Consider the following 18,356-nt stretch of genomic DNA (forward strand, 5'->3'; position numbering starts at 1 on the left):
TACTGTCACAATCAGTACTGCCATATGTACATCCCTGTGTGTGTCCCAGTGTGCATAGATATGAGAGTTTGCCTAGGTAGGGAATATACCTAGGAGCAGAATTGCTGAATAAAAGGGCATATGCAACCTCAATTTTCTACAGCAAGTAAAGGTGAAAATACCTAGACTCACAAATAATAAAAAAGGGGAATTAGCAGGGCTTGGACAGAGTGACAGGTAACTGTAAAACGTACCAAGTGCAGCCAGGGAGGTAGGAGGAAAATAGGGAAGAGCAGTATCTGAGATCTGTTTTTATTGAATATAATTTGGGGAAAGAAGTGCAGTGGGCCCTGTCTGCCTGCCTTCATTTCTTTTCTACAGACCTCGCACCTGGCTTTTATCCACTTGATCCACTTCTGGGGATTAGTGGTGTCAGCAGCCAGTTGTGGGCCTTTTTGGAGCAGCTGGGAAGTTAAGTTCTTGTTGCTTGTTCATCTTTAAAGCTTTGTTTTGAAGTCCCTGTCACCTAGTGCCTGGGCAGCTTGGAGTCACCATCTGAATGCCATTCGTCTTCCTAGTCCTTACTAAGTGATTATTCAGATCAGGAATTCCATGGGCGAGGCCTGACTGTAGAGGCCCCATTAGCTGGTGCCAGTAGTGTAGCATGGCTTTGAGATGGGAAACCATTCTGCTTCCTGTCAGGTATTCAGTGCGACCCCCTGTGCCTCCTGTCCCACAGGCTCCTCCTAGCTCTGTGATGGAGCTGAAGCAATGTCCAGTTTGACCCTTAAGCTTTATCCCACCATCAGGGGTTAAAGGTTCCTGAAGACAGTAGTTTAGTTCCCATCATCTTTGTATACCCAGCATAGTGCCTATCACAGAATGCATACTCAAGTGTATGAATGAGGGAATGAATTAAGGATATTTAAATATATCAAGGCCATTTAACTATTCTGTTAGAACTGCTTTTATATAAACTGGTGAGGAACATGTTCATAAAGGTTTTTTTCTCAGTAATGCAATCTAGGATTCAGCCTTTTAAAGCATCAGTAATGCAGAATTATGGCACATATTTAACACTATGACATTTTCATAATAAACTTTTCTTTTTTGGTGCCAAGTATCTTGGCCTGGTATGTTAAGCAAGATGCAGTCAATTTGGACTATCTGAAAGTGAGCTTTCTCTGATTTAAAATGCAATGTGAACATGTAGTTTGGGGAGAGGTGGCCAGATCTAACATATAGTTAACTTTAAAATAGAAATTCACTTGCTGTATAGGAATTTCTTAATCTCTAAAGAAAGCAGGTTTTTCAAGCATTTTTTAAAAAATATACCGCATGTTATGAGCTTTTTCCAGCCTCTGTTTAAAAAAACAAAAAACAAAAACAACTTGCTGTAGTCTGAGTTTAGTAATTTCCACATGATGCATGGTTTCTTCAAGGACACAAATTTAAAGAAAAAAGGGACCTATAAATTGTCTCAGAATGAACTCTTTTACTAGTAACCAGACAGGAGTTTACTAGGCCATGATTAAAGACAATTCATTTACTGGTTTTTGGTGTATGTTGTAAATCTCTAGAAAATACTGCTTACAAATAGTCCCGTGCATGTTTGAATTTATTATGTGAAAATGATATGAGCGGCCATTTGTTGAGCTCTTATATCCCCTACCAAGATTAGGTTGTATTAGCTTCGTTCTATAGATAAGGAAATCCAGGCTCTGAGCTAGTACTCATATCACTCACAAGGAAGTGTTAGAACCATAAATACCACAGACCTGTACGGTTCCAAAGCCAGTGATATTGGGAGCATATGTAAAATAACAACAAAAAGAACTGGTGTTGTTTGCGATCAGCGTGACCGTCACCGAAGCCGAGTGTCCTAGGCTAAGTATTGTGTCTGGTATACATTAGTGATTAGCCGGGTAAACACTGATTGAACTGAATTAGTTTGATCATTTTACCCTTTGAACTTGTCTTCGGGATGAGAAAGGGGTTTTTGTTTTTGGTAACAGCTTTGAGGTATAACGGACATACAATGAATTGCACATACTTAAAGGATACAATTTGACAAGTTTTGATATATGTGTACAACCGTGAGACCACCACCGGGGATGGGGAAATTTAAGGGCTGCAAATAAAGATCTTAATTCGGCTTCCAGAGGAACACGTGACGTGGTGATTATGTGCGAATGGGGAGGTCTGACGTGAATCTAGAGGTCGGCTCTGAGCTCCCTACCTGACGGCAGGGTCATCTGGCGGTTCTCCCTCCTCGGGTTAGTCTCGGGGCTACCCCGCTCATGCTCGGGACGCAGGCCTAGCTGGTGTCCGACCCTCGACCCGGCTTCCCCGCATTTCCCTAATCCGACTTCAGAACCTATCTGGGAGGAGCCCAGCTCCCAGGTCCGCACTCGCACCCAAGGCAAGAAGCGCGTCAGCCCGGGACTCCAGAGGACCCCGCCTCTCGAGGCCATCCGGGGCATTTTGGCTCCCGGCGAGCAGCGCGCCGCCCGGGGGGCGGGGCAGTAGAGCGGGTTGCCGGGAAGGCGGAAGTGCGGGGACTTCCGGTCGGCGTGAGCCGCGTGCGGTGTCTGAGTTCCTGGGTGTCCTCAGGTGAGTTCTTTTTACCGACCGGCTCCAGTGGGGCGTGGGACTTGGGACTCGATTCCGCCGCCCGTGGAAAGACTCTCAAGCCTCGTCCCTCTCTGGCAAGGTTGAGCCCGGGCCAGAGACGCAGGCCTCCTCTAGGACGAGGGTCTCCCCTTGTCTTGGTTGTCCTGGTCGGGCTTCCCGGTGCTCTGTGGGAAGTGGAGTCGTCCTTAGTGGTTCAGCCCCGCTCAGGGCTGTGCACCGCAACCCTTCTCTCCCAGCCCCTCGCAGGGCGTGCATTGTTGTACACACGGGACAGAGTGAGTTTGTGATTGCTGCCGTCCAGAAATGTTACTCCGCCAGTCGTCCGCTTAACAAATGTTTGCTTAAACTTTACTGTGTGCACAGTGCTACGCACTGGGGGATCCAGCAGCGAACAAGACCTATTTATCCCTTGCCTTCGTGGAGCCCACAGGCCACCGGGAATGACAGAAAATAAACTTAACAATTTTAGATTGTAACACGTATTAAACAGGAAAGAAAAGGATGAGGTGGTAGAGAATAAAAGGAGGTGAGCTTACAGGAGTCAGAAAAGCTGTCTCTGAGGTACTGAAGTGAAGGATAAGTTCCCAGGCAAAGGGACGGCAAATGTAAAGATACTGAAGTCAACGTCATTTGGACATTTTTCTTTTTCTTTTTTTTTCTTCAAAATAATGTCTTAGTGATTAACTGCCTATTGATGTGTAATTAACACAACAAACTGCACATTTTTAAAGTGTGTAAGATATATCCATGTATACTCACACACACATAAATCTGTCAGCACAGTCAAGATGATGTTATAAGTCATTCCCACCAGCTTCCCTCTAAACTGTTTATAGTCCCTATAATCCCTTCCCAGCCCTCATCACATCTCCACACTGTCCCTCGGTTGTCATTGATTGGACTTTCTTCAGATGTAGTTGGTGCTTGGGGATGGGGTGGAGCATGAGATAAGAGTTAAAGGAGGCAGGGGCCAGGTCACCAACACCCTTGTAGATCTTGAATATATGAGTTGGAAAATCATTAATTCCAAGAAAGACAGCGTCTGCTCTTTAAGTTTTTAAAAGCTCACGTTGACCACCTTCTGGGGGATGGGCTGGGACTGAGGGGTTGAGGGAAAGCAAGAGTAGAGATAGACAAGTTTAAAATAGCTAGATTGATTTGAGGGGGTGGATAATGAGGAAAATTGGGGTGGGTGGGGTCGCCTGTAGGTTTGGGGGAAATCAGGATTCAGTTAAAAGATTTATAAAATATTTTGTGATTTTTAAGTTGTTGCATAAATGTAAGGTGATGGCACTCTTTGCATTTGGGGGGAAATTAAATTTCTGCATCTTGTATGGAAACTACAGGAGCTTTCAGCATTGGCTTGACTCACAGTGTGCCAGTGGCCACGGGGAGTTTGGTTTGGTGTTCTTAATTGTTATTCAGTGGCTGTATATGCCACATTGATCCTCACATAATTTGCACATTATGCCATCATAAATCATGAACAGAGTGAAGAGTTTACTTTCCAGTTGTTCATGTTCTGCAGAGATGCCTTTTGACCTGGTTTTCCAAGGATTTGTTTTTTTGATAGTAAATAGTTGCTTTTGAAAATGTAATTTTTTAGCTTTCCAGGTAAAATATGGCTAAAAGTTTACGGAGTAAGTGGAAAAGGAAGATGCGTGCTGAAAAGAGAAAAAAGAATGCCCCAAAGGAGCTCAGCAGACTTAAAAGTATTCTTAAAGTAGATGGTGATGTTTTAATGAAAGACGTTCAAGAGATAGCAACTGTGGTGGAACCCAAACATTGTCAAGAGAAAATGCAATGTGTGGTGAAAGATGAAACAGGTGAGTTTATGTGTTTCATTTAAAAAAAAATTATATCAACTTCCTTTTGTGACTCTTTTTCCCTTTTTCACTGTCTTCCATTCTTTCTCACACTTGCTTCCCTACAAACGTCCTGCCATGCCCACATAATTCTTTGGAGGTGCTACTAGAGATTCTATGCTAAGCTATTTTAAAGCCACCTCATGTGAGTAGGTATGTTTTGGATTATTCAGAGAGGGCCTTTTGTGCTTATACAATAGCCTAAGTGTCCAGAAATAGACAGTACTACAGGAGTAGACAAACCTAGACACACTCTCGTTGGGAGGGTACACAGGAGTCAAGAACTAGGCAGGATAGAAGGAGGTCTTTCTTCATTTTACCCTTTGCAAGATCTAGGTTCCATTCTGAGAGTCCTCTGCCCTTATATTATTATCCTAAAGATTAGTTTCCCTGTATTTGATTTTGACAGATTCTAGGTACGTCTGTGTTTTAATATAGTCTAAAGTTGGAGGCTGTATATAATGTGTATAATAGTCATTATTCTCAATCCCTCTTTCCTTTATCCCCCACCTGTAAACCATTAGCACATCTTCTTGACTATCTCCAAAATACATTAGGAATCTATCCATTTTTCTCCTACTTTCATGTTTTCACGTTAATGACAGTTATCTCTTGCCTGAACCACAGTAGTAGCCATTTTACCTCTCTCTTCAGCTTTTGCTCATTTCTGATTCATTTTTGACATATCACCCAGTATGATCTTTTTAGGATATAAATCAATTATGTCATTCCCATGCTTAAATCACCTCATTATATTTCCATGTGCTTACCACAGCCTGCCTGGTCCTACTTAATCTCATTCCAGTACTTCTCTTTAAAAAGGCTGTAACCACAAGCTGAAGTTTGCTTTGTCATTCTCCCCTCAACAGAACATTGAGAACTCCATGAGAGCAAGGAGCTTATTTGGACCACTGTATCCCCAGAACCTAGAACAGCACCTAAAATAATCATTCAGTGACCAGTTATTGAAGGGCTAATGTGTATCAGGCACTATTCTAGGTACTGAGGCAACAATGATGAATAACAGAAATGGCCTCCATCCTAGTGGGATTTACATCACATTGGAGGAGACACAAAGTAAACCAGATAAATGAACTAATATAATATGTCAGGTAGCAGAGTCCACAGAAAACCTGTATACCCTGGTAAGTTCCCAGAGAGGGACATTATGGACATGTCCTTCACAATAGATAAGGTTGGTGATAGATGGACCACAGCATGGCTGTGCTGAGCTTCCTGCTAAGTCTTCCGTTAGAAGAACTGGATACCTGAGTGTGACCTGGATAAAAAAGTGTGGCAGCCCCAGGATATCCCGGTCTGTTCTGTCATGAAGCTTGCTGCTTACTGCTGTTCCTCTTCCAAGTACTCTTCGTTGGAAGTGGCCAGTCATTCCTAATAGGTTATTTTCTTCTAAGTCCTGTCCATTAGAAGCGTGGGTGCACTTTTTATTGACACAACAATTTTATTTAGCTCAAGAAAGCACCTAATCCGAGGAGTGTTCTCATAACTCGCATGTTTTCAGAACCATAAACTTACTCCTAATGCGGTAATTCAAACCCATATCTCCTAAATGTTTCCTATTTAACTTTCACTGTTGCAAAGGACAATCATAACAATGTTCTCTTTTTTTTAAATTTATTTTTTATTGACGTATAGTTGAATTACAATGTTGTATTAATTACTGCTGTGCAGCAGAGTGACTCAGTTATACATATATATACATTCTTTTTCATATTCTTTTCCAGTATTGTTTATCACAGGATATTGAATATAGTTCCCTGTGCTATACAGTAGGACCTTGTTGTTTATCCATTCTATATATCATAGTTTGCATCTGCTAATCCCAAACTCTGACTCCTACCCTCTCCCACTCCCCTCCTCTTTGGCAACCACCAGTCTATGTCCCTGATTCTGTTTCTGTTTCATAGATAGGTTCATTTGTGTCATATTTTAGATTCCACATATAAGTGATATCATATGGTATTTGTCTTTCTCTTTCTCACATACTTCAGTTAACATGATAATCTATAGTTGCATCCGTGTTGCCGCAAATGGCATTATTTCGTTCTTTTTTTTTCTTTTTTATGGCTGAGTAGTATTCTATTCTATATATGTACCACATCTTCTTTATCCATTCATCTGTCGATGGACATTTACGTTGTTTCCATGTCTTGGCTATTGTGAATAGTGCCACTACAAACATAGTGGTGCATGTATCTTTTTGAGTTATAGTTTTGTCTGGATATATGCCCAGGAGTGGGATTGCTGGATCAAATGGTAATTCTGTTTTTAGTTTTCTGAGGAACCTCCATACTGTTTTCCACAGTGGCCACACCAACTTACATTCCCACCAACAGTGTAGGAGGGTTCCCTTTTCTCTGTACCCTCTCCAGCATTTGTTATTTGTAGACTTTTTAATGATGGCCATTCTGACTGGTGTGAGGTGGTACCTCATTGTAGTTTCGATTTGCATTTCTTAATAATTAGCAGTGTTGAGCATCTTTGCATATGCCTATTGGCCATCTGTATTTCTTCTTTGGAGAAATGTCTCTTTAGGTCTTCTGCCCATTTTTTGATTGGGTTGCATAACAACATTCTTTAGAAAGTTTCTTAGTGACTAAATAGATGATGTCTCTAGTTCCTCACAGATACTTTTTATGTCTTTCATGGTTGTGGGAACACATTGCATCGTGTGTATGATTCTACTGAATGTGCTGTAAGGAGTTTTTTGAGTGTTAGTCAAAGATCATTGCACAAATAAAGGAATTTTTTTTTTTTTTTGCTTTTGTAGTTTCATGCCACTTTTAAGTTCAGTGTCCTCATTGCATTAATGTGCTTTTTCATGGGGTTGCATTCGTGAGTATTAATAGTTTTTCCATTTTTTAATTCAGATGACGTGAAAATGGAGACTGATATTAAGAGAAACAAAAAGACTCTTCTAGACCAGCATGGGCAGTACCCCGTATGGATGAACCAGAGGCAAAGAAAAAGGCTGAAAGCAAAGCGAGAGAAAAAGAAAGGAAAAAGCAAAGCAAAAGCCATCAAGGCAGCGAAGGGTTTGGCCTGGTAGACCCTTAAAAACTTGAAAAATGCCACATGGGATGGGTCTTTGATTAGAGTGTATACATTGATTTCAGCTTCCACCAAATGGAAACTTTGTTTCCATTTTTTAACTTGGCCTTTTTCTTCAATTCAAGCCCAAGGTAACTCCTCAAATTTGTCTTGGTAACTTGAATAAAATATTTTCTTTGATGAATGAAAGCTACACTGATATTTTAGTTGAATGCTATCCAATATGCAGGGATTATCAGACATCAGAATTCTCTCGAGTATTAATGCGGTTGTAATCATTCAGTCTTAGGAAAGATGAAACATAATATTATACTGACAAATTTGAGCTAACTCAGATTTAAAGTAAATTATGTATCATGTGAAAATATGTCAGTGGATCGTATAAGCAGTACTTGTTTGGAGTTTTGATTTTGTATAATTCAGAATAAAAGATACTCTGTCTAGATCTTGAAGATCTGTTCTTTCATATATCCTTAAGGTTTCCTAGTAGTAGAGAAGACCAGATTCTTCAGTTAAATTTTTTAAAAATTTAAAATTTTGGGGTGGAATATTGACATGTGCAAATTATTATGCTCCATCTTTTTAGGAGATTAGAAGATCCTGGGAACTAGTTTAATATGCTTCAGTTTTTATATTATTCTCAGAGTATGATTCTCAGAATTAGCTTTTCTGGATGTGTGGTGAAAAAAATATATTACATGGTCATTAAGTTTGGGAAATGCTACATACTTGAAGATTCAAAAACAATATTAGCTTAGTACAGGCATATCTCGGAGATACTGGACATTCAGTTCCAGACCACTGCAATAAAGTGGACCACATGAGTTTTTGGTTTCCTACTGCATATAAAAATTACGTTTACACTATACTGTAGTCTATTTTGCAATAGCATTGCATGTAAAAAAACGATATACATACCTTAATTAAAAAATAATGCTGTTGGAAAAATGACGCTGATAGACTTATTTGACAGAATGTTGCCACAAACCTTCAATTTGTAAAAAAAAAAAAAAAAAATGCAATATGTACAAAGCGCAATAAAACGAAGTATGCCTATATAGTCATATAGAGATCTAGCAGACTTTTCCAGGTGCTAGGGACCCAGGGAACAAGACGAGGTGTCTGCCCTCACGGGTATGTACTCAGAAGAGGCTGTTAGCTTCAGAGAAAACCAAGTTAAAAGTGAGACCTAGTGGAATAAGGTCACTTAGGCATCAGGTCACAAATTTTGTACTGGGCACACAGCTACGCTGGGACACAGTATAGAGATAAATAGGACAGGACCCAAATCTTTTAGGAGATTTGAAGCTGAAATTTAATGCTAGTAAAATCTTAGGATTATTTTATATAATAGGCTTTTGTCAATCTATTCAGTGGTTAGTTCACCAAAAAGTTAGTGGATTATTTTTAAATACTTAAGGAAGCTGACAGAAGATGTGAGTTGGAAAGTTCAAAAAAGTTCATGGCCTTTTTTTTGCCTTTTGGTATAATTTTGAACAACAGAGTTTGTGAGGAAAAGGCAAATACATAAATGTTTATTCATGAAATAAAAATTTGCTAACATTATCTAATTAAGCCATGATAATATCAGCCTAAATATACCAGCTGTTCCTTTTTTTTTTCCCCATGATAGGAATTGTCTACATCAGTGATGTTACACACTTAGTGCTTATTTAAAATTTGGCAGCATCGTTATGTATGTTTTTTCTGGATTTTTGAGGTCAGAAACCAGTACCAGGAATATCATGTTTTCTGAGGCTGATAACCTCCAATTTCACTCCAACGGTAGGTAGTAGCTTTGAGCTTTCATCCAGGGCCTTTCAGTGATGTTAGGCTGGTCAGTTACGGTTGTCTAGTCATGAAGTTTGTACAGTCAGGATTTAACTTAAAAGTTAACAAAATCAAAATATCACTATCAAAAAACGTATTTGAGAAACATGTTCTCAAGTGTCCTATGTCCTCTGGCAAGTTGGCTATGAAAGAGAAATTGTCTTGCATAGCTTGTGATGGGGACCTCTACGGTCACTGAGTTCCTGAACTGTGTGGCTAGCAGGATTCTTCCTACCTCCAAATTTTAGCGGGAAATTTAGACTAGCATTCCAGAATGAGTGCAATGTACGATCACTTCTTTGTTGCTTTTTTCCTGGAGGTTATAAATTGAGAAGTATAGCATAGTCCTTTAATCTCTTAAATGATTAGCTTCATAAAATTTGTCATCTCTTTGACTGATGTTTTCCAGAGAATTCTGTAAAACCACCAGATGGAGCTCAAGCTAAGCACCAAATCATTTTTTGGAATTATATTGAGTGGGCTGAATCACATTAGGGATTGAATGTGACATTTTATTTTTGGTTTTTAAGAAATTAAAATTAAAATCATCTAAGGATAATCAAAACTGCTTTCATTTATTGGTTGCTTTGCATATCAGGCTTTGTTCTAAATTATTTAATCCTAAACTCTTCAATAGAAGTATTAGCTCATTTAATCCTCCCAGCAATTAATGAGTTTGGTATTGATATTATCTCTTTATACACCAGGGGAAACTGAGACACACAGGCCATATAGCTGGGATTCAAAGTCAGACAGTCAAGCTCCAGAGCCTGTGCTCTTGCAGTGCCATTCTGCCTCTCAAGGGTGTGCAAACTCTTGCTAAGAAAAAAAGGTAGTTTTAGGGTAGAATACTTATTTTTGGTTCAATCTGTTCGGGGGGCTCAGGATCAGATGAAGAGCTGGTTTCAGTAGAGAAATGATTTATTGACCCCTTCTCAAATCTCTAGGCCTAAACCAGACTGGAGTTCCTTTGGTAGCGTGCCCTTAGAATGGGCTGATCCCATCCTAAAGGTATAGCCTACATTCAGTGGTACCCAAGCTACTAATCAGAGAAGGAATGTGAACTGCCATTGACACTCTAAAGTAGAATCAAGTGGTTTTGACTACAGGTTTTTTTCTAATGTCACATTTTAGATACATTTTCCCCCTACTAGTTCACATGCTGCGTAGAGTAAATATGCAGCAGAATATATTTGCTTATGAGGAAATCTGAATATATTCAAAATTTGGATCAATATATCTGGGATATGATTTTTAGGAGTTGGAGAAAAAAAGTAACTGGCTATAAATGACTTGATTTAAATATCTGAAATGGACTGGTGTTGATGGTGAGGGTAGTGGTGTGTAGGAGTAGTGAAGTGCTAGCCACAAAATAGAATAAATAGGAGAAATCTAAAGAGACCTCAGGGAATTCCCAAATTTATAAATACTACAATTGAGATGCAGATGGTGGGCTGTTGACTAAGCTTACTAGCTAAGCAACTAACTTCTGATGCCACCTGGCAGAGTGATTGACATTCATGCTATAGTCAAAAAATACAAAGCTTTTCCCCTGTATTTGCCAGAATGTAAAAACACCATTGCAGCAGGCACATGCCAGTTTAACAAGGAAATGTTGAGGGGGAATAGGGAACTGTTAAATACTCATGCCAGATTAAGGCCACTCTGTTGTTCCCAGGGCCCCATCAGGCAGCAGGAGGGCCAGGGCGAGGTTTGTGCCTGCTTACAAAAACCCTTAAACTTTACACAGTTGAATGCCAAGAGTCTTTCGCGCCTATTTTAGAATAGGAGAAGAATAGGATGCGATGTCAATTAGGACTCATTTGCTAGAATACTAGTAATAACCAACATTTAGAGAATGCTTACTGTGTTAAATGCTTTACCTGTATTATTTCATTTAATCCCTAAAACAATACTGTGGGGTCAGTACTCTTATTATCTCTATTTGCAGAGGAGGAAACAGCTTTGAAGAGGTAAGTAAAGTTGCCTAAAGCTATGCAATTATTAAGTAGTGGGCAAGGCTGTCCCAGAGTGTAGAATGAATGTCTCTGATGGGAAGCTTCAGAGACAGGTTTTGATTGAATCTAAGGAAGAACCTTCTAACTAAGATGTTTGTTGGGAGGTGGAACAAGCAGCTTGGGAGGACTATCCTGTCAAGCTAAGACTGGACAGTCACTTGTTTGGAATGTGGCAGAATGGACTCAAATATTGTACTTGGAATTTCAGTAGAAAGCTGGTGAAGTCCTTTCCAGCTAAGAAGTGCCTTGCAGGAAGTTGTCACTTTGAAATGTATTGTGCTTATTTTGCCCTTAGATAGTTTTTTGGTACCCCATGATTGCAGACTTAAGTATCTTTTTGGTGGAAGTAACAAAATCTGAAATCTTAAATTTGTTAATGTCGTTAAGTCTGGTATTCATTCCACTAAGTTCCACTTTAAAGTATGGAAAAACGTTATGAACATCTGCTTTAAACAATGAATGGGGTGAAGTCCTTTGCATTTTAATTTAAAAACGGCATAGTTTTATAATACATTAAGTTTATAATATGCAGAGTGTGTTTAATTTCCTAAAGCGATGACGTGTCTTGGCATTATGCTGTCTTACGAAACACTTTCTCATTCTCACATTGTCTTTATAGTTTTCAATATCAGCAAAACCTTTAAATAGTCTTAGTTGGGTGTTGTGTATCACTGTACAGTAACTGCTAGTACATATGGTATTTCTGATCCGTGTAATAAAGTACATTTGTCATGTATCTTGTGATCTACATACCTTTCAGCTGTTACTTCATAAATCTGTTCCATCAGAGAACTGCTTTGTACAGCAGTGGTTCAAGCTGCTTCTAATAAACTAATATTTTGTGTCTTTTATATGTAATCAACGGGGAGTATTATAGACTTGTGCCTCTGTGGAGAAACATTCCACTAAACTTCTTTTCTCTTGACAATAATGGGGGAAAAAAAATAGCTTGGGAAAATCACAGATGTTCAAGAACATATGTTGTTTGCTCCTAAAAGTCAGCTGAAGATCTTTTGTATTGCTCCAGGTTTTTTGTTTGTTTGTTTGTTTTTATTTTTTTAATGCTTTAGAGAAGAAACAGTTTGAGATATGTGATGGGGGCACGGGGAGTTAGGATTACAAATTTCAGTGGAGACCCACATTGGGTGCTATTTTTCAAACTTCTAAAAAGCTTCATCTTGCTCACACAAAGGGGTGATATCTGAGCAGAGTGGTAAGCAGTTGGCCAAAGATTGGTCATTCCTGCGTGCTTTCCTACTCAGACATAAGCATTCTGCTCTAGGTTTAGTCTTTGTTCTGTCCCAAACTTCAAACTAATATTGTCTTCACAAAAGCATAGGTATTTACTAATGCAGGCAGCCCCTTGAGTAATTGGATAGGGGCTATTGCCTTTCTCCAGCTGTAGAAATTTGCTCAGTGGGTAAGCTCTCCACAGACTAGGCAATGGGTTATTGATAACTGTATAGTAAAATATTCGTGGAAAATGCTTAAAGAAGCTGTATGCCATGGGTGAAATTGGTATGGTTGTCCTTTATAAGCCTGTGAATCTTTAAGAAGAGTTGCCATAAAGAGAATGGGAATCAGCTGTTCCGAATCTCCACTGACGAAATGGGTTTTAACTGTAGCAGAAGGGATTTGAGTTAAATGTAAAGAAGAACTTCCTGAATGTGAGTGTTATTTAAAGCCAGGTATGGGTTGAGAAGAGGCTGTTGAATTGTCTCTCTGGAAGAGGGAGAGCGCTAGAGAAAGAAATGGAAGGGGGCGGAGAGTGGGAGACCCCCCACTTGAGATGATTTAAATGTAATTCTGCCCAATGGTTATGAGTCCTTTATTCTCTTTTCTCACACTCACATCTCAGGTTTTGAGGTTTAGAAGGTCAGACCTGAAGAGTACACTTTAATCATTAGAACTAAAGTGCCAGAGGACCCCTAGGTCTGGAGGTTCTTTTGGTGTAATTTTTAATTGAAAGGAAATGCTAAGTTGTGACCAGTGGATGAGAAAATTGACCCAGGGTTGATTTTCCACCCTTGTCATTAAAGACCAGTGTACACACTGAGCTCACAGTGCCAGAGAGGAATTTGACATTGAGCAATTTCTGGAAAGGCAAGTGGTTGGTAGGCTGTGACCACTTAGGTTTGGGGTGGGTTAGAGGGCTGGGGGAAGGGTACAGCTGCCACGTCGCTGCTTGGGCATGTGCCTACTAAATATTTTTTCCAGGAAAACTCCAGCAGGACCAGAGTGTTGCAGATCAGACTTGGCACTTTAAATTCCAGAGAGCAGAGACTGAGAGGACAGGGAAAGTTTACCCTTTCCTTTTTTTTTTTTTTCCTGGCTGTCACCACCCTGTCCTGTCCCCATTTGGTACTCTTTTGCACCTCCCTTTGCTTTCCTTCAGTCTGTTTTTCTTGCATATAACTGAAAGAAAACAAATTTTTTTAAAATAAAAACTTAAAGCTGTGAGTCAAACATTCTTTATTTATTTCTTAGGGGAAAAAAAATCCCACCAAGTTTAGTTGTAAGTGCTTTTGTTTATAAATGACCCCTGGCATTTTTCTTTGTGGTCCAGTGACAATAGCTCAAATAGATTTCCCACTTCTGTGCTGTTTTTCCTCATCAGTTTGTCTTTCTCTCTTCCTCTGCATTTTCCTCTTTTTTTTTTTTACTTTTTACTTATTTTTTTTTTTTTTGGCTGCATTGGGTCTTCATTGCTGCACGCAGGCTTTCTCTAGTTGCGGTGAGCGGGAGCTACTCTTCGTTGCGGTGCACGGGCTTCTCACTGCGGTGGCTTCTCTAGTTGTGGAGCACGGGCTCTAGAGCGCAGGCTCAGTAGTTGTGGCACACGGGCTTAGTTGCTCCAGGGCATGTGGGATCTTCCTGGACCAGGGCTAGAACCTGTGTCCCCTGCATTGGCAGGTGGATTCTTAACCACTGTGCCACCAAGGAAGTCCCTCTTTTTGTTCTTAATAGTTTTACCACCTATGCATGAATCCCTAAATACCATACCTTTGTTTTGCCTATTTTTATTTTTTTTATTATTAAAAAAAATTTTTTTTAATTTATTTTTGGCTGTGTTGGGTCTTTGTTGCTGCTCATGGGCTTTCTCTAGTTGCGGCGAGCGGGGGCTACTCTCCGTTGCAGTGCGCGGGCTTCTCATTGCGGTGGCTTCTCTTGTTGCAGAGCACACACGCGGGCTTCAGTAGTTGTGGCGCACGGGCTCAGTAGTTGTGGTTTGCAGGCTCAGTAGCTGTGGCGCACGGGCTTAATTGCTCCGAGGCATGTGGGATCTTCCCAGACCAGGGATTGAACCTGTGACCCATGCATTGGCAGGCAGATCCTTAACCACTGCGCCACCAGGGAAGTCCTACATTTTCCTCTTTTAAAAAAAAATTTTTCTGCACTGGCCTCTTTTTCTGTGTGGATATTACTTCAATTTCCTCCTTAGGCTCAAATCACTACCCTTCTTGCATTCTCTCTCTCCCCTCTCATCTCAGTTTTTCCACTTACTATGTTTTTCTTTCTCTTCCTTTTCACCCTCATCTTCTAACCTTAACCGGATGCATAAATAGAAGATATGCTTTACAATAGGGGCAGGCCAATTGGCTGGTCATCTGTTTTTGCAAATAAAGTTTTGCTGGAACATAGCCAGGCCCACTCATTCATGTGTTTTCTATGACTGCTTTTGTGCAACAGAGGCAGAGTTGAATATTTACGAATGAGACCCTCCTCTGGCCTGAAAATCCCAAAATATTTACTATCTGGCCTTTTAAGAAAAAGTTTGCTGAATCCTGCTTTAAAATATTTTCTGTATTTATTAATGAAGGCTTTTTGTTCTTTATCTGGAAATTCAGGTGAGTTGGATCTATTTTATGTCTCCCTACTTAGTGAAATTGAGTTGCATTTTATATTTGCAAATTTCCCCCAAATTTCTCACTTAAAGGCAGTGGTATCCAAAGAAAAAAGACAAGCTTACCGTCCTATCAAAGCTAAGTGGGTAACGGTGGTCGTTTGTGGTGTGTGTGTCTGTGTGTTTAGATGTCTTCCCCACCTTCCACCTCCGACTGGGCTCTTTTTAGTCTTTGGGGGGAAAAAAAAGATAATTCCATTGTAAAGCTCTTCAAAAATCTCACAGCCAACTTTTCCTTTAAGTCTATGAACCATTTTTGGAAATGTTAAATGCTGGAGAAAGGACTCTTAACTTAATATGGCACCTAGAATACTGACACATATAAAAGCATTTCAATGTAGTTTTATTTGGTGGGTGGTCTATCTGAAGATGTTTCACACAAGTACCCTTACAGATTGGTTTCATTAACATGAAATTAATATGAACTAAAATAGTCATAAGACTTAAGGCTGAAAAATGTTTTAGAGATGACCTATTTTAACCCTGCACTTTTCAACAGATGAGGAAACTGTTGAGGCCCCAACTTTGCCGAGATATTAGGAGTTCATGACCCAGTTCAGAGCCCAGGTCTCTTTACTCTCAGACCAATCTTTTTCTAAACCATAAGGCAGTGACAAGTGGCCACACAAATGTAACATTCTGACTAATGTCAAGATTAATTCTATTCTTTTCCTCTCTATAAAAAGAGGGGCTGCTAAATGAAACAATGGTGTGTGATTAGTCTTTTCTGCAGCTCTATTCCTGCTGTGGTTAATAACCAAACCTTTCCCATTGGTGGCTGTGCCTCTTTACCTCACAGGCAGTATAACATCTTTTAGTTAAAATGAAACAACACAGTAACAAACTTCTCCTCTTGCCCCGTGCCCCCATAAAAAGCTAGATTTTTGTTTGTTTCTACTGTCTTCTAATTCACCCTGTGTAGTTATCGATTTCTTTTTATATTTTATTATTTTTTCTCATAAAAGTAATATGTGTATGTTGTAGAAAATTAGAAAACCCAGGAAAATCTAAATGAAATACAATCATTCATAATCCAGCCACCCAGAGAATATGTATATGTGTCTATATTTTCATAACTGTCTCAACACTGTACAGTTTTATATTCTGTTTTCTTAACTTTACATCATGAGGATTTTCCCCATGCCACTGAAAATCTTTTGAAACATTCCCTCATATTCTGTCTCGTGGGTAAACTACATTTTCTTGTTTGCCTATGTTTGGACATTTAAATTTTTTATGAAATATTTTTGTGTGTGTGATTAAAATACTTCCCTGTAATATTAATGGCCTTACTAATCCTTATCTGATATATTCTTGTAGAAGAGTTTTAGAAGAGAATGAACTTTTCTTAAAAAGACTCCTGATCCATATTGCCAACTCATTTTCCTGAAAGGCTGAAACAATTAATAATCCTTCCCGGAGCATGTGACTGCCTGTCTGGGGTGCACTGGAAGGGCTGTAAATTAAGCTTTTAAAACATTCCTTTCAATATGTCACTCTCCAGCTAGGAAACTTCCCATGGCTGCAAGATCAGATCTAAGCTTCTTAGTGTGTACGCTCTTCCATTTCTTCACTTCCAGCTAATTTCTCAACCACTGCAATTTGGCATCTGCCCCCATCTGTCTGCCTGGAAGCATCAAGGAAACAGCCCTAGACTAGACTAAGTGTCAGGAAACTAGTGTTCAAATCCCAGCCCTGCCACTTAGTAGTATGTGACCTTGGGCAAGTAACTTAATTTCTTTAAGCCTGTTTCCTCAGGCTTTAAAATGGAAATAAAAAAACAGACCTTGATTTTGGGGGCTCCCGTGAGATAATAGAGGTAAGAAATATTTTTAATCTGTGGAACACTGTAAACATTAGGGGGTGTATTGTTATTGAGACTGCTCTTGTGGTAGTGTGGTATCCACCAAATATTTCTGATCCTTTTAGGCTCATGGTAGAATCTTACTTCCCCACCCCTTGCATTGGAATGTGGCCACATGACTGACTTCCGCCAATGAGATGTGAGTGGAAGTGACACATGCATTTGCATGCAAAATCTTTTATGAGCTAGGCCTTAGTCAGCTACTCTCCCATTCTCTCTCCTGTGCAAAGGGCAATGCTGCAGGTGGTTGCTGCCCAGGTCCTGAAGAAAGAACATCAGTGTGGAGAGGAATTCCCAGCCACCCAGTGATGGGCATGTATCTTGAGCAAGACTTTGTTTTCTAAAGCCTGAGGTTTGGGGTGGTTTGTTACTGCACTCTCACCTAGTGGTACAAGCCTACTCTTGGTGTGTCTTTCTGTGTAGCCCTTGATATTACTGAAATTCTTGAAACCCTCTTTTCCTTTGACTTGGTGCCACTCACACTCTTGGTATTTTCCTCCATCTCTAACAAATCCTCAGTCTCCATTGTATTCTCTTCCTTTTTCACTCAAATATGCACATAAGATGAGTTTCTGACTTCCTCTCCTTTCGTTATATGCTTACCTTCGTCAACTTAGTTTACTCCGACAGCTTTAAATATTATGTCTTTCTTAGCCCTGTATGTTTGAAAAAGGTTTCCAGTTTGAGGATTACTGGTCTACCCTTTTTCTTATGCCTTGAGGGCAGGGACCCTAAACTGGAATCAGACGGCCAGCTGGCTCTTCCACTTGTCTACCTGCCAGAGACCTAACCTCTCTATGCCTCTATTTCTGCATCTGTAACATGGGGTTAATTGTAGTTCCTACTTCACAGGTGGTTGTGAGGGTTAAATAAGAAAATATATGTAAAACACTTCCTGCCTACCTAGGACACAGTAAGCTTACTATAAATGGTGGTGGTTGTTTGGTTGTTACACATCTTCTTTTCTCTCCTTCACTCCCCAAGTTCTATCTCCAGTTTCTGGTAAGGTATGCTTAGAAGTAGAAGACCCATAAGAAGTGTTTGTTTTAGTTCTAACATCACATTGATGGCTGATAATAGGAGTGAAAAATTGGTACCCTTGCCCTGAAGATGCTTTGTGCAGTGATTGCTTTTTTTTTTTTTAAGAGAAAGTCCCAAATCAAAAGAGCTTTTATTGAATCTTTAATATA

The 18,356-nt window shown here is 39.8% G+C and overlaps 1 protein-coding gene across 1 annotated transcript; it reads left to right on the top strand.

Annotated features, from left to right (window-relative positions):
- The first annotated feature begins 2,239 nt into the window (after window positions 1-2,239).
- On the top strand, window positions 2,240-7,993 carry LLPH (LLP homolog, long-term synaptic facilitation factor). The gene is made up of 3 exons (XM_061204797.1): window positions 2,240-2,592; window positions 4,220-4,439; window positions 7,370-7,993. The coding sequence occupies exons 2-3, from the start codon at window positions 4,235-4,237 to the stop codon at window positions 7,546-7,548; spliced, it is 384 nt and encodes a 127-aa protein (XP_061060780.1). The 5' UTR covers window positions 2,240-2,592; window positions 4,220-4,234; the 3' UTR covers window positions 7,549-7,993.
- Window positions 7,994-18,356: the final 10,363 nt, after the last annotated feature.

Source organism: Eubalaena glacialis, chromosome 11, assembly GCF_028564815.1.
Source record: "Eubalaena glacialis isolate mEubGla1 chromosome 11, mEubGla1.1.hap2.+ XY, whole genome shotgun sequence".
Lineage (NCBI taxonomy): Eukaryota > Metazoa > Chordata > Mammalia > Artiodactyla > Balaenidae > Eubalaena > Eubalaena glacialis.